The sequence below is a fragment of the Gobio gobio genome (assembly GCF_949357685.1).
Source record: "Gobio gobio genome assembly, chromosome: 9".
Taxonomy (NCBI): Eukaryota; Metazoa; Chordata; class Actinopteri; order Cypriniformes; family Gobionidae; genus Gobio; species Gobio gobio.
The window spans coordinates 12,798,533-12,815,220 of record NC_137115.1 but is presented as its reverse complement, the minus strand read 5'-3'; the positions used below and the strand labels follow the sequence as shown (position 1 = coordinate 12,815,220).

The window sequence follows — 16,688 nt, the reverse complement described above, 5'->3', positions numbered from 1 at the left end:
TATTCTGGGAATTTAGTATCACTGACTTCTTCAAATAATGGGGCTTGTTTTTCCATAAGGGGATCGACGTTGCTATCATCTGTGTCATTTGTCATGACGTCAGGCACACGACTGTAGAACGTACCCGCGGATTGATATGTACGGCACACTGAGTTCAGTTCCTGTCATCGGCGTCATTGGCACTTCCCGGCACGGGCCGTATCCAGTCACTGGCTACTAAAACCATCTTAAAATACACATATTACATAATACAATAACATAGAGACAGAGCGACACGCGTCATAATCTGAAGACCACGCCCACCGGGGGGGAAAACAATCGAATGCTCTCCATTGACTTTGCATTGCGTGAAGCGGCCTCCTTGTCATTTCGGACTTATAACAAAAAACAGAACAATGTCTAAAAGCGGATATGTGACAAAATGTACAGCAAACAAGCTAAACAAAACCCACAACCAAAAACCCAGAAGTTTTTATAAGCTGTTGGCCCAAAAAAACGAGCGTTTAAGGACAAAAAAAGTGGATACAGGCCATTGAGACACGTTATATTACACTGAGAACTACACCCACTGGAGGGGAACGTAATCAGAGACAGGAAATATAATATATAAAACTGACATTTGGATATTTGACTTAACAGTGACAAAATGTTTACTGCACACATACGCATACTGAGTGTCAGGATCCCCAAATTTACCCATTCTTCCTGCTGAAGCGTCACGTTTTACTGCCTTTATCCACTTTAGTCTCCTTAAACTCTCGTTTTTTTGGGTCGACAGCTTATACAAACTTATGTCTGTGTTTTTTAGCTTGTTTGCTGTACACTTTGTCACATCAGCTTTTAGACATAGGGAAGGATACAAACAAAGAAAGGACACCTCAGTCAGTGAGAAAGATCAGTTGAGCGTTTTTAGAGCAGGTAGCCTATAGAAAATCTCAGCTAGAAAGACTTAAATTGTAGGCAGAGCGTTAAGAAATTATTAAAAACGGCAAAATAAAGAAATTAGGCTAATAAGTTCAACAGCATGGTTATATAAATAATATATCTTAATAAATAAATAATATAGAATTCTCTCACAGGGAATGTATGATTGCCATGATAAAATAAACGAAGCACAACTACTTCCTCAATTTTACAGAATACACAAGTTGGTGGCAAAAGTAGAAATATCATGCTGATAAATTACTATGTTTGCTCCCTCGTGATTACATGGAGTGCTTTATGTGTTTACGTATGTTATACGTGAATAAAATACATTTAACTCGGCTCTACAATATGACGCGGGTGTGTAGAAATCTGCTGTTTGTCAGGCCAGGCTTACGTCAGACCAACGGTCAATCCTTATAGAAATACAAACACCTGGAAGCGCATGTCATTTACAGTAACTGACTGCTGCAGGATGGTAATCTGATCTGCAGGAGGCGCTGTGAATTTGTTTTACAGAGACAAACCCTGATTAATAGCGCTTACAATCCCAGCATAACCATCAATGTATTTAAAGTGTATAATCAATGGTATCTACTAGTTTATATATGGGCGCAGAAACGTACTTCAAAGCAATGTGGTGGGTTACAGCGCCGAATAAAGTAACAGTTGTCTGACAGCGATAGTTTTTGATGTGGTCACATGACACAGCTCTGCACCAATCAGCGAGCTTCACAGAAGCAGCATTCTGAAGTGCTGTTATCTGCTCTGGGTTACGAGTATATTTCTAGATTCTAACGTCCTCGGCAGGTACCGACGACAGCGATCATGGAGGCGTCGATTGCCACCGGTCCCGCCGTAAACGCTCCCGTTAATAGCGAAGGCATACTAATAGGGGATAAAGTGTATTCCGAAGTCTTCCTCGCCATCGATAATTCTTTGATTCCAGAGGAAAAGCTTTCCCCAACCCCGTCTATGCAGGATGGCCTCGACCTGTACGTCGAGACCGACCTGCGAATCCTGGGCTGCGAGCTCCTCCAGTCCGCCGGAATCCTGCTGCGCCTGCCGCAGGTAATTTTGATATGTTTGTTAGAGGACAACAATTATGAATCTTTAGTGAAACTTTCATATTATGGTGGCGGTTAAAAAAAAATCATTAGTTGAATAATTACGATGTGACAAACAAACACATATAACCCGACAAAACTTTACCATAGACAAAAAAATAAATGTATACAGTTAGAATATACACCGTGTCTAATCTAGAGTTCAGTAACATGGATTCTGTACGTCTTTCACGAACGGTGCCCATCGGCTAGACAAAAACAAAATGGCGGACGTTGCTTTTTAAATAAAACAGGGCAGTTTATTCAATTTTCTTTAATTGTATTTCTATTTCAGGTTGCCATGGCGACCGGACAAGTGCTTTTTCATCGCTTCTTCTACTCGAAGTCTTTCGTGAAACACAGTTTCGAGGTAAGAGAATAAAGCCGTATTTACAAGCAATGCGGGTGGCAGCCATGTTGTTTGAGCTGCTGTAAATGACATCCAATCTGATTATAACTAAAAACATCGCTGGATAGTGTATACATTTTATTTTTTTTAAAACGTATGGTGTCATAACAGGGTAATTATAATGGGCTTGTTTTCAAATGTCAAATAAACTAACTAGGTGTAATTTTTGGGCATCATAGGCCTGTTTGAAAGGAACAGGGTTTAATTAGACAGTTAACTATGTTGACAATTTTAATATATTTCTGTGTAGTTATAGTAGTGTCTTTTTATTTGCGACACTTGCTAAATTAAATACATTTCATACAACATTTGGTCAAATTCACCGTTTAAAAGCAGAAAATGTTTCTTGTCCACTGACAAGTTCTGAAATTGATATATCTATCAGTATATCAGCCTTTCAACTAATGAATGCCGTTTGGTTTCCTGTATAGCAGTGTTTCTGCTTCAGCTTTCTGTCATCTGTTCTGTCTATCTAGATTGTCGCCATGGCCTGTATGAACTTGGCTTCAAAGATCGAAGAAGCCCCTCGACGAATTCGAGACGTCATCAATGTGTTTCATCATTTGAGGCAGCTCCGAGGCAAAAGGTAAGCATGGCTCAGTCTCGCAAAGGCTTCTGTCACACCGTTTCCTCTGTTCGTTACCTGTGCGCCCAACCTCCCACCTTAACCGATTTTATTTTTCTTTGAATAACATTTAATGTCATCACCTCAAATTGTAAATGATTCAGGTATACTTAAAACATGTTAACTGTGAGTAGTCTGTGCACTTGTTTGTCGTTGATATGATGTCTTAATTTTGTTTGCTTTATTCTAAACCATTTTAAAGCTTTTCAGTTCCTTCATCAGTCATAATTGGTAGTAACAGCAGGATATTACCTGAGCAAGTAAAATACGTTCAAACGGCTCAAAAGGTTAACTTTGATCAAAGGAATATGATGCCAATTGAGCTATGTTGCGTAAATTACTGGCTAGTCTAAATTCTGAAAACAATTTGAAGAGAATAAAAAGGAAAAATTGTTCATCTGAAATCAAGGACGCGGTATTAACTTGAATTCTTTTTTCCCTTGCAACCAACTAACAGCGACCAGCTACATTTACCAATGCCTGGGTGATGTGGAATGGTACGTAGAGATGAAGCAGTCGGCATGGCAACAGTGAGCGAGGTGTCGCTTCCCCCCCTCCCCCGGGAGAAGCCAGTGGTCTGAAAGCGGTCACTGGGATATCGGGGATCGACAGGTTGGCCGCTGGTCCGAAGCGTCTGGGTGACTCCTGTATCTCAGTTTAAGCTTATTGTCTCTGCCAGCACAGGTGATGATCTAAATTTTCATTTCATTATCAAGAGACACCTCACCACACATGTCATAGCTTCCACAGAAATATCTCACTCTGCACATCCAAGATTGAAATCTCTTGTATGGTCGCATGACAGGAACTGTGAGGGTTGCACACTGAGAACGTGCTTTTTTTTTTTTTTGCGTCGTTATGTACGGTATGCATTATGTTTGGATTGGGTGTTTTTAGACACTTTAATGTCCAAAATGCACAATTAAATGTTGAGTTTTACAAAGAGCAGTCTTCGACATCAGGTTGTCAGAGCTGTTTTGTGTGCATTTTCCCTTAGAAATCACTAACCATGCTGTTTAGTGTAGATTTTTAAGGTTATTGTGATTTCAGATGTAATTGTGTGACATGATGATGAAAAAAGATGTTGAGTTAATGTTCTACGAAATATGTCTGGATTTTATGTCAGTGAAAAATGAAAACATTAAGATAATAACTATTAACATATAAACAATTCTCTCTCTATTCCAATGCTAGAGAGAATTTTTTGTTAAAATGTAATTTTTCCGTTACTGGATAATTGATTTTTAAAAAAAAATATTATTTAGGTGTGCAACATAGTTTTGGTAAAATATTACATGTAAAGTGTTTCTCTTGATATCAAAACTGGACAGTTATAGTTGTTGTTTTTTAATAGCTAAAATAGTACAAGTATAAAATTCATTCAGATGGTCAGTATATTTTGCTGTTGTATTATAGATTTTGATCATGTAGTGAAGGTGACCAATGTTATTTGCGTGATTACCTTGCACACCTTTAAAGTACATTTTGTGCTATTCTCAAATCGTGACTCAGCATTGTTTTCATGTTGTCATGAACTTGTTATTCAAGTAGTGTTTTTAAAAAAAGAACCTCTTGTCTCTTCTATGTTTCAATGGTTATGCTGAGACTGTGTATACTGTTTGTTGAGGTCTTTGATGCTTTTGTTTCCCGATATTGACCTGGTTAGTGTGATTGTCGCTTATAGTACGTTTATAGAAGTTTTTTTTTTAATATATATATTCTGTTGAAGCTATGATGTGGTGAGAGGTGGAGCGTTTTCTTGCTAGTCACTTGTGGCAGTACTAAAAGTCTTAAACTGAAATTACAGGAGTCAAAAAAACTGGACCTGTTGCCTTTAGTTGGTTGAAAGGGAAACAGAATGATTTGAATTGAATTGAAAATGAAGCAAACAAAAGGCACTTTTTCATTGTCTTGAATAGTATTTGGGTTTGGGGAAACCATTTTACTTTCGTTCCTTCATGAATCAGGAGTCCAAGTCCACTGATACTTGATCAGAACTACATAAACACCAAAAACCAGGTGATAAAAGCTGAACGGCGTGTGCTGAAGGAGCTGGGCTTCTGCGTCCACGTCAAACACCCACACAAGGTATGTCTGCCATTTCCGTTGCTGCTTTCACTTTATTTTGCACATTAAAGTTTCGATGGAAAACAAAATGAGTAACTTAACATGCAGTGTCATTGGTTTTCTAGATAATCGTCATGTATCTGCAAGTCCTTGAATGTGAGAAGAACCAAATGTTGGTCCAGACAGCATGGTGAGTAAATAAGAAATCTTGCATTGGGTGTCTAGGCACTGCGGTGTAACCAGCCCAGTAATTAACCCTCTTACGTAACTTTTCTGTCCCCTCATCTGATGGATTGGTGTATTCGTGGCTCATGTGTGTGTTGGTGTGCGTCTTCTGTTTTAAATCTCTTGTTCATGGCTGTAATTAAAGGAAAATGGAGAGCTTAGTTTAACTCTGTCCTTTCTCTCTACTCTTTGATTAAAGGGTAGTCCATGATGGTAAGTGTCATAAAGAACCTCTGAACTCTGCTCCTCCAACCACATGACCTCAGGAATCTCCCCCCATTGGCTGCCCTTCTCGAGACAGCCAATCCAGTGAGAGCTCTCTGCCCGAGAATCACTGAAGGGGGCCTTTTCCAGCTGCCATCAGCATCTTGTTTTCTTGCGGTTGTCCAAAAGGATTTGTATTTTTGTTTTTGCTTCAAGTCTCAAGTTTTCTCTCTCTCTCTTTTTTTTGATTATTTGCTTTCACCTTTATAAGGTAGTTTTAAAACCTGAATATTTGCATTTCATTATTAGACTTCACTAATTAGATTTAGGTGGAATTAGTAGTAGCTAGGGCTGCACAATTAATAAAATTTCTAATCGCGATTGCGATTTACGGATGCCATGATTACGTAATCGTTCAAAGCGCGATTACAAAACAAAAAATTCCACTTACATTTATTCTGCGTGCTTAAGAGGTGTGTTTAGAGCATGTTACATTGCCTGGTCGAATGCACATGAAACACCAGCATGGTAGCCCCCTCCATTTTTAAAAAGCTGTGTACACAGCCTATATATTAACTCCACGAACTAACTCTTGCCACTGTTGCCTTTGGCTTGCTTAGTTGGGGATACTAAATATTCAACTAAATTACTGATCTGCCCGCATTGACACTATATGAGAACTGAGTTGGATGACATCACTGTTTTCTCCAGATCGGCTGTACAGCCGAATCAAATTCTGTTGCATTATTTTCCTGTTTAACGCTGTGAAGCTGCTTTGAAACAATCGGCATTGTAAAAAGCGCTATATAAATAAAGGTGACTTGACATGACTCATGGAAAACAGTGATAGATGGACCTCTCAAGCGTTATGCTTAGGAGAAAATCCAATGCAACTTTGAGGGGACCAAGCGAAAAATGATCATGTATTTCTGCTCAGCTAGTCACATCGGACATCAATCACACGGCAAACGCCAATACTTTGTCATGTAATGTCTATTTTCTTTGTATAATAGTTCTACCTAATGCAATCAGGAAAATTACCCTAGGGGAACCACCCTGGAGGTTAGTTACTATAACCAAGTTCCTTGAACTACCCGGTGCGAAAGCCCCTATTATTGGACCATGCATAAATTTTACTTTTTTATTTATTTAAAGAAGAAACCAAACAAATGTATAGATGCCATGAGGCTTAATGTTATAGAAAATAATTTTTTCAGGAAGAATTTTTTATAGATATATATATATATATATATATATATAATATGGCATGCAGTTGCTTCAAACTATGGTATAAAGCTATTCAAAACATAATTCAAGGGAATTTCAAGGGAATAATCGACAATTATGATTTGTCATAATCGTGCAGCCCTAGTAGTAGCCTTTATTTTTCTAAATGTACGCCAAATTAAAGGGTAAATCACCCAAAAATGAAAATTGTTGTCATTCACTCTGATGTCTTTTCAAACCTGTACGATTCTCTTTTTTTTCTTAGAATAGCTAAGTGTAAATTGAGGAATGCTTGCGTTGCTCTTTTCCATACATTGACCACATATAGTGTCCAGAGGCTGTCAATATGTAAAAAGGGAAAAAAAAAAAGTGGTAATTGGTTCTCTTTATTCCAAGTCTTCTGAACTGAAATTTGAGCTAAATTCTGTCCTCTCTGATCCCTTATGTACTTCTACATAATCTTGGTATGTCACATTTGTAAAATTTGTTAGATTTATCTTGAAGATAACCCTTTTGTCATTACCCCCCCCCCCCCCCACACACACACACAATTTTGTTAAATCACAAAGTTAATAGTCTTTCATGTCAAACTTGAAATGTTTGCACATGTGTAACTAGTGTGAATAATAATTAGTTACTGAATAGCCACTTCTCCATATGCATAGCTATTATATGGCTTCAGAAGAGCTTTTTCATGCTTTTATATTCACTTTAGAGATGGACAGCCTCTTTTCACCATATTCTTCCATTGTATGGGGTGGGGGTATCTTGAACATTGGTAAAAAAAAAATTTTGTGTGCCTTCCACTAAGAAAAATATCATGGGTTTAGAATGACATAATGGTGAGTAAATGACGGTTTTTATTTTGGGTGAACTATTCCTTTAAATAAGCAATTATAACAATAATTTGGTGTGAGGCGTTGTCTTAAAGAAACTCTGTTTTGCTTAGTCTACGCTTGAACGATATGTTTGAAGCTCCGCTTTTCTATTTAAATTAAATGTTCTAAGTAGGGTTGGGAATCGATATCGATTCCAATTGTGGAATCGGATACTTAAGGTCAGGAATCGGATACTTGTAATACAATTAAAACTGATTCCACTTATCGATTCCTGTTTGTGCAATTTAATGTGATTTCAAACTATTTTCAATTGCAAGAAGTTGTGAAACAACTCAATTCGGCACTCAAATAGTGCGTGATACAGAGTTGAGTTCTCGTATATGCGTCGTCTTGGGCTTGAACGTACAAATACGCACAATTTTGTCAAAATATCATCGCAAACAGTCGTTTTGTCTTAAGTGAACATAAACAGTTGAGAAAGGAAATGCATATTGGATCTGGCATGAGGTCTGAATTACAGCAGCTTAATAAACCTGCTGCAGTCTGTAGTCAACGTTAATCAAAGAACAAGAGAAAAAGAAAATCACTCACTGATCTTTACTGAATAACTTGTAATTTTAATAAGGATTGATCTATATAGCAAACTATGCAGTGTTATTTTACATTTGATCACAATTTCTGTATCTGAACTTTGTGGTAGTGCTATTGCTAATCTGTTTATATGTTCTTATTTTATTACTGTTTACTTGTCCTTAATGTTTGACATTTTACATTAGTTAGTCCAGTTTTTGCTGGGGTATTTTTGTTAAAACCTTAGGAAAATGATAGTGATCTTTAGGCTTTTTTTTTCCTGCTGATTTTTGTTTATGGAAATCGGCTGCAACAAAACGTTTTGCCAAAAGACAATGAATAAATGTTTGACTAAATGTTTCTATTTTACTGGAATCGGAACTGGAAATTGGAAAAGAATCGGAATCGATAAGCTGAAACGGAATTGGAATTAGAACCACTAAAATTCAAATGATACCCAACCCTAGTTCTAAGGCCTGCAGAATAAAATCTAGAGTGTTTCTATTTCAGCATTAATGCACATCAATGTAGTCTTTCCCTTATTTGTCATTATGACAGTGCTTTGGGTCCATCGTATCCATCTGCCTGTTTGCTTTTTTCAGAGAGCTTTGCATCTCATTTCTGGCAGTCATTCAGAGTTGAAGTAAAAGATTATTGTCTGTCTGCAAGTCTCCACTCGGCTGTCTAGCCTAATACTACAGGAGTTGTGTAGTTGTCCATTCCCAGGGCAGCTCCTCTCAGCCCGCTTTGCATGTCGTATATTGTTATGAGTTGCATGCAGTCATCAGTGCTACATCCCTGCTGCCTAAAAATTCCTGTTTCGCTCCATTTTACACTCTCATCTGCTTATTTTATGGAAAGATAAGCGATTACTTAAGATGGTATTTTGTATAAATGGATGGAGTTGTAGTAGAGCTGCACGATTCTGGATAAATTGAGAACAACAATTCTGAACAAACAGCTAAACAAAATAATAACATGCAATTTACTAGAGGTTCTTACTAATGTTAATTGCTGTAGTCTATTTCAAATGTTTAATGAATCTGAATGAATTGTTTAAAAACTAGTTTTGAATGAATGACTCACTCGAATGCTTGTTTAATTAATGGATGAATCAGCATTTTTTTTTTAACGAACCTCTTGATTAAATGAAGTGTTGAACGTTATTTTCAAAAGGTGATTTACTCCATAGACATTGGTGTTTATATCTGAACTATGAATTTTTATACCAGTTCTTCTGTGATCACACCGAAATAACGATACTGTGTGGCTGAAAAGGCTGTTTGTCCATGACATTGCCCTCTCTGGCTCAGTGGCAGCGCAGACACGGATTTGAATGTTCCTGGTGATTTTTGTCAAAGGGTTAATAGACACAGGCGAAATGTTTAGTAATGAGATTGCAAACGATTAATCGTGCAGCTCTAAGTTGTAGTAATTTGTCGCATGCAAACCAGTTATATTTTTGACAAATGTCCTCCCATGAGCTTGTCTGTGCGCACATGGGTACACTGAACGTGTGCGTGTGCTCGTTCACACTGCATGCTTGCCTTAACTTCTGTAGAACGACAGAGGAACGCGAGGCAGAGAGGGAAAGGACAAAGTTAAACTCAAGCCTCCATTTATTTTTGGTCTTTTTGCATCATGTGACAAACCTCGTACATAAAGATGAAGTTATTGATGATCAATCTATGCAGGGAAATGGCAATTTTGTGGTTCACCTTCTGTGTTGCAGGAACTACATGAACGACAGCCTTCGCACTAATGTGTTTGTGAGATTTCAAGCTGAGACTATCGCCTGTGCCTGCATTTACCTCGCTGCACGAGTGCTACAGGTACAAAACTGTTCTCTTTCTTTCATCAGCTCTTGTGTTTACTTTGACATGTGGTGGTGTTGATGTCTGACATTTCTCATCATTCTTTCTTTCAGATATCGTTACCCTCTCGGCCGCTCTGGTACCTGCTCTTTGGTGCTACAGAGGAGGAGATCAAAGAAATATGTACAACCACTCTGAAGTTGTACACCAGAAAAAAGGTTAGACCCGTTTCACATCACTCCTGTTTTAAAGTGAGCAGGTCTTCACTTGTGTGATTATATTGAGTCTCTGTTTCTGATTTGTTTCCTTTTGTTTTTTAGCCAAATTATGAATTCCTGGAGAAGGAAGTGGACAAGAGGAAGGTGGCTCTACAGGAAGCCAAACTGAAAGCCAAAGGACTGAATCCAGATGGCACTCCTGCTCTCTCCACATTGGGTGGATTTTCTCCTGGATCCAAACCATGTAAGTTGTCACTTCTACTTATTGTGCAGTCTACTGGCTTTACTTTTAAGCGTAGTGTACCATCATTGTTCCAAATGCTTATTTATTGTCTGCGGCACAAAAGTAATGTAAAGCCCAAAGTATACTTCCGTTTTTATACATACATTCATAGTTTGACGGTCAAAAAATAAATGGAAATGGAACAGCTATGAAATACAATAGACTGCCGTGTTGACAAGCGATGTGTGAGGGGATTAAGTATTTAAGATTTTAAATAGTGGAGGGAATAAAACTTAGTATAATGCTAAAGTGCACATTCTAACAGTTCTAGTTCTGGGTCCCTTGTCCCAACATACTGTACAACGCGACGCAACATACATTCACATCACGTTTAGTAACGCTGCAGTAGGGTTACACTTGCGTGACATTGCAGTTGTTGGCCATCACGAAAGTTTATTATTTTCATTAGGTGTGTAAGAAAATATTGTGAATATCGCGATATTATGTTTGGCGATACTGTATCGATTCTCAAAAACACTATCGATATTTATATATTTACATCCAAGATTTGTGGCTTTGTGTTCAGTTTAAACCGCAGACTGTATAAAACCCAACCGCTATATGGCAGTGTTATCTCAGAACGTAACTGACGCGGACCAGGAGAAGCGCAAGGTGAGGGTGCGTGCATCGCTAGTGTTTGTATTAGCAAACCCAGCTCACAAGACGATAGAATTATTCCGCTCCTGCTGTATACAGAGATGAAGTGTGGACTCATTTTGGCTTCAGCTATAAAGAAGCCACTAAGGAAATTGCCAAGAGTCATTTTGTTTGCAAAATAGGCCAAGTTAAAATTCAATACTTGGGAAACGCATTGAATCTGAGAGCTCGCTTAATATCCCGACATCATCCGCGTTGCTGAGAAGGGTTTCGATAGAATATGTACTGCACGTTTTCCTTATAGTAACAAAATAAATACAACAAAATTGACAGCGGTGGCAGCAGAACGAAAGCATCTGATCATAGCGTTGTGGATATGGTTGCACCAACTCTGCAGTTCAGTATTTTAAATAGCACTTTATACAATAGACTGCTTTAAAGCAAACAACTTTACAGTATTAAATATAAAACAAAACATTCAGTCATGGAATGGACTATGCACTTTCTGTTGTTAAATAGTTTAGAAATGAAAAACTGCTATACTGTGAACCTTTAAAACATATACACATAAAGAATCCTGTAGTCACTTTACTATCTCCCTTTACTTAGATTGCACAAAATGGTGATTAGTGATATAAATGATACTGTATTAATTAAATAAAATAGTTACTTGTCAGGTTTTATGCATGTGGTTGTGTTCTTTATTCTTTTAAATGATCTTTTTCTAAAAAAAAAAAAAAATTAATATATTGCCTTTCTTACCATATCGCAATACATAACAATATATCGTATCGTAACCCCTGTATCGTGATGCGTATTGTATCGCCAGATTCTTAACAATACACAGCCTTAATTTTCATGTGTTTTAAGGTAGGGATACACAAAACAGAACTAGTGCTGATGAAAGCCGACTGAGTTGTCGTGTCACCTGCTTCGGGTGAAAAGCTGCACTTGAATGCACCAAGAACTAGCATGTGTTCTGCGCCTGCATGTAAATGAGGCAACTGTCTATTTCTGCAGATATATTCGCCTATATTCGTACATTCAAAAAGGAAAACCGATGCTGCAGATACACAAACCGTAAACAAAGCAGCGCGTGCTTACCTTTTTGAACATCAATCCTGCTGATCACTTTCTTTATTCTACTCCGCTCATGTTAAGATGACGTAACATTAGAACAGCTTTCTATCTGTACTGTTTTGATTTCTTTGCTTGCCGTTTTGCTATTATTCTCGTGCACCGACTCATTCACTAAGCTGAACAGCCAATCACACAGAATTAATTTTTGTGTTTTTCACTTTATTTATTTCTTTTTGTACTTTTAAGTTGAGCTGTGCATTTTTAGAACGCCATGTCATGTGCAAGATAAATTCTGTGTGAATGGCCTTTAAGTCTTCTGCTTGCTATGCACCATATTTGAATTGGCAAGAATGCAAATTAAATTTAAAAGCAAGCAACTTGCCCATTGGTCTGTTCCTTCACAAAGCTATTGTATGGCTTCTGTTGGCTTAGGAGGACTCAGGAATAAACACATGATTTTGTATATCAGACCCTTGGTAACTTTGAATTATTTTGAAGGAGCACAGCAGGAACATTCTGTTAAACATCTCCTCATGAAACATTCATATGAATTTGGAACGACATGAGTAAAATGACAGAACGTTTATTTTTGAGTGAACAATCCCCTCAACACACATCTCACTAGCTTGAAGATGTCTACAGGTGTCTGTTTTTAAATTGGTTAACCGTAAACTAGTGATGCACCGATCATGATTTTTTTTCAAGAAAACTGCCCGATACAGATTTCCGCTTTTTTTTTTACACAATAAAATAATTAAAGTATACATGAACAAGATGTTATTGGTATTTAACAGGCTAAATTGGCTTTTGGCTAATGAAAACAAGTCCGCAATCTGAAATTAACAGGAAATTGAATTGGAAATTAAAAGGCTGAAATGTGAAATTGAAGGCAACAACTGCATATTGTGCAATCCAAACAAAGATGTTACTTAAATCAGCATTTGTTTTTAAATTCAGTGTAAAGAAAAAAAGTCTTTACCAGTGAAATTAAATAAAACCAAAGTATATAATTGTTCCAAAATGTTAAATCAAATAATGTTTAGTGCAACGAAAAAAACTAAGATGCTACAGCAGGTGCTTTTTAAATCAAATTAAATCAATGTAATTTTAAGGTAAAATAAAAATGATCATCCTATAGGCTACTAGGGATGCGCGGTATACCGGTACTGCAAAAATACCGGTATATATTTTATTTCAAACGGTACGATATCATGATTTTGCTCATTTCGGTAAATACTGCTGTTCCGAAGTTCACCGCTAGGTGGCAGCGCGCTACCCAAACTGACGCGAAACCGGCAAATGTGGCAACAGAACAAGATGAATACAGCAGTTGAATCTCACTCAACACGCACAAAACTCATTAATAAAGACGAGTAGACGTGAAATTTGGAATTACTTTGCTTATAAAACTGCTGAAGAACCATCAAACCTTGCCAAGCATCTGCCACTTAATTCCTGACTTGTAAGACATTAAGAGATCGACAGGTGAGTGCATAATTCTAACGATCTAATTTAGACATTTTTCTTTTAACACTGATTAACGCACATACATAAGATCGTATCGTTTAAATATAAAGAAATCTCCAGCGTTCGTTTCAACCAGTGACGTTTAGACCTCATAATATTTGCACGCATTCTATTGCACTATTTACATCCGCGAAAGACATAACCAACTGTGTTTATGTAACTACTCACTAAAGATTTACATTTTTGACATAATTTTGTGTGTATTTGACTGAGGAAAAACAACTTAATTTGGAATGCGCGAGCTCTTTAGGCTTGTGTGTGTGTGTGTGTGTGTGTGTGTGTGTGTGTTTGTTTGTTTGTTGGCATGAGCGCAAAGAAAACTCTCTCTCTCAAAGAGCTCTCATCCCATATGTATTACGAAATGCTATAAAATCGCTTGCATGTTCAAATTGGCGAGGTTTAAAAAGACGTGGGCAGTGATTTCCGTCAGTTGTCCGGCAACGGAAGCGAAAGTGTTGAATCTGAGTGCGCAGATTGCTTTTATAGTGCAGGTGCGATGTCTTTTCAAGCCAGAAGCAATGGAGACGCGCAGTAATGCTGAAATTACTTACAAAAAAGTTTCCAAATGACTGATTGATGTGACAATCTTTGTTGATTAATTTAATAATAAACATTTGCGGTAATTTCCCGCTTCATAAACCCAAAACTTGCGAGAGTGAGCAAAATTATGCACAATACCCGCATCAAAATTCAGACCCTGTATGGTATCGATTTAATATCGGTACTTCGGTATTAGATTGTGGTACCGTACCGAAGACAAAATTGTGGTATCGAGCCATCCCTATAGGCTACAGAACTGATAGTATTTCATTTCAAAAGTGCATGCATGTTCTTCTTTAGGCTACAAAAAGAAGTATTTCGGCTTTGTCACAAGTTAGTCTGTTTCGTTCTCATCCGATCCAACACGTGAGAAGCTGAGCTGAACAAACGCTCACTATCTGCTTGTGCAGGGCGCGGAGAGGTAAGCTCGCGCAGGAAAGCGGCTCTTCATTCCCTTCAGCGTATCTCGTCTCTTCCCTCAGTTCTCCAGTTTCCGTTTGTAACACACAAGTGACATATTCGCGAATGATTGCAATATAGGCGTATGTGCACGCGGGCGCACTTCCGGAAAAATCGGCAGAAAAATACAAAGAAAACCGGCCGGTTGCCGATCGCGCGCTAGAAGCAAAAACCGTCCGGTTCCGGTTTTTGGGCGGTCAACCGGTGCATCCCTACCGTAAACCTGTAAAACATAATAAAAATAATACAAATTTGATTCTTCCTATCAGGTTCTCCTAATATAATGAAATCAGATGAGAAGTCTCCCAACCCTCAAACGCTTAAGGCCATGAAGAAAGAACCAGAAGATCGGCCTCAGGGCTCTAAGAGCCCACACAACGGGTGAGTTATTTGACAAATGATTAGATACTTGTTTTGTTTAATTAAAGAGCATTGACTAAGCATCCTCCTTGACCTTTCCTCAGACTCAGGAAGGAAAGTAAGTTGGGTCGGAACAGTAGGAGCGGAAGCCGCTCTCGTTCCAGAACGAGATCCCGGTCCAGATCTCGCTCTCCCAGACGACAGTAAGTATCACTTGCAGTGCGCTGCTGCATGCTCTATGATGTTTGGCTCTATACTCAGTTGCTGCCTTTCCTCTAGTTACAATAACAGGCACAGTCACTCAGGCACCTACAGCTCTCGCTCCCGGAGCCGCTCTCACAGCCGCAGCCCATCTCCGCGGCGACACGCCAACCACGGCCCTCCGTCTCCCCTCCTGCCACACTTGAAGTCAAAGCAGCGCTCAGACGACCTTCACCAGCACAGCAGACACGGCCACAAAAGGAAACGGTCGCGCAGCCGCTCTCGTTCCACCAGCAAGCCCCGCGAGCGGGACAGAGAGCGAGAGAGAGAGCGGGACCGGGATCGAGGTTCCTCTGACCTGGCGAAGAAGCACAAGCACGAGCGCAGCAGCGGCGGCCATCACCGCGACCGGCGGGAACGCTCGCGCTCTTACGAACGCTCTCATAAAAGCAAACACCACAGCAGCAGCCATTCAAGCCACAGTCGACACAGACGCTGAGTGTTTTCTTGTTACACGTCTGTGAGACTGCGAGTGTGTTTGTGTTCAATTAAAGCGGTCAACATTGACCTAGTTGTCTGTTTTACTTTATTGATTTCTCTTGTGTTTTTTTTGCCGTTTTAGTTTTAAATGTTGAAAGGATATGAAACTACATATTTACAGTGTAAAGATGGGTTCAATGTTGATGTAATATGGGAAATGCTTTGATTTATAAAAGCAAAGGTGGGAAAATCACTAGTTACATAGAAAAATGGAAAATGTTTTTCAGGAAAGACAACGATACTTTGCACAGCTATAGGAATAATTAATAAAGATGCTCTGCTGATGGAAGAAATTTGGTTACTCTGAAAATAGATCATATTTTTTTTACAGCTGGATGCAGACTTTTTTTTTTTTGATCATGGTGACTGTTGCACTGGTTTTTAGTCTGCACGTCTTCAATGTCTGATTTTTACTCAATAAAAAGTGACTTATTCCTACTGTCAGTTGTTGTTTTTTACTCTAATGAATCGAAAGTAATTTCTTGCTTACGATTACAATCCCAATGACACTTTTTTATTGACACAAATCACACCAGCACAAACAGCGAAGCTGTGGCGTTAAATTTAGATGGTTCTAGTAAATGGCTTGTCATGGTTATTTTTCTTGTATGTAGGAAAAACCTGTTCATTCTAGTGAATCTTAATGTTTGGATGTAAATGAACAGATAAAAACAGTTACATGGGCCCGTGTGTAGGAACACAAATTCAACCGATGGGGTCAATCTGGTACATGGGACCAGAATCCCTTCATACTGGCTGCTTTCTCTTGTTCACTGGTTCCTCTTATGAGTGTTTCAGTCGGTCCAATATTCTGTTTTCAAACCTTTCTACATCAGATAAATTGCTCTATGTATTATTTCATGCATCTGAAGA

General features: G+C 38.5%; 1 protein-coding gene across 1 annotated transcript; it reads left to right on the top strand.

Annotated features, from left to right (window-relative positions):
- Window positions 1–1,669: 1,669 nt before the first annotated feature.
- Window positions 1,670–16,258, top strand: ccnl1a (cyclin L1a). The gene is made up of 11 exons (XM_079825642.1): window positions 1,670–1,995; window positions 2,326–2,400; window positions 2,916–3,025; window positions 5,032–5,152; window positions 5,257–5,321; window positions 9,929–10,028; window positions 10,124–10,228; window positions 10,331–10,472; window positions 14,984–15,095; window positions 15,179–15,277; window positions 15,354–16,258. Exons 1-11 carry the CDS (start codon window positions 1,753–1,755, stop codon window positions 15,772–15,774), a joined length of 1,593 nt encoding a protein of 530 aa, XP_079681768.1. The 5' UTR covers window positions 1,670–1,752; the 3' UTR covers window positions 15,775–16,258.
- Window positions 16,259–16,688: the final 430 nt, after the last annotated feature.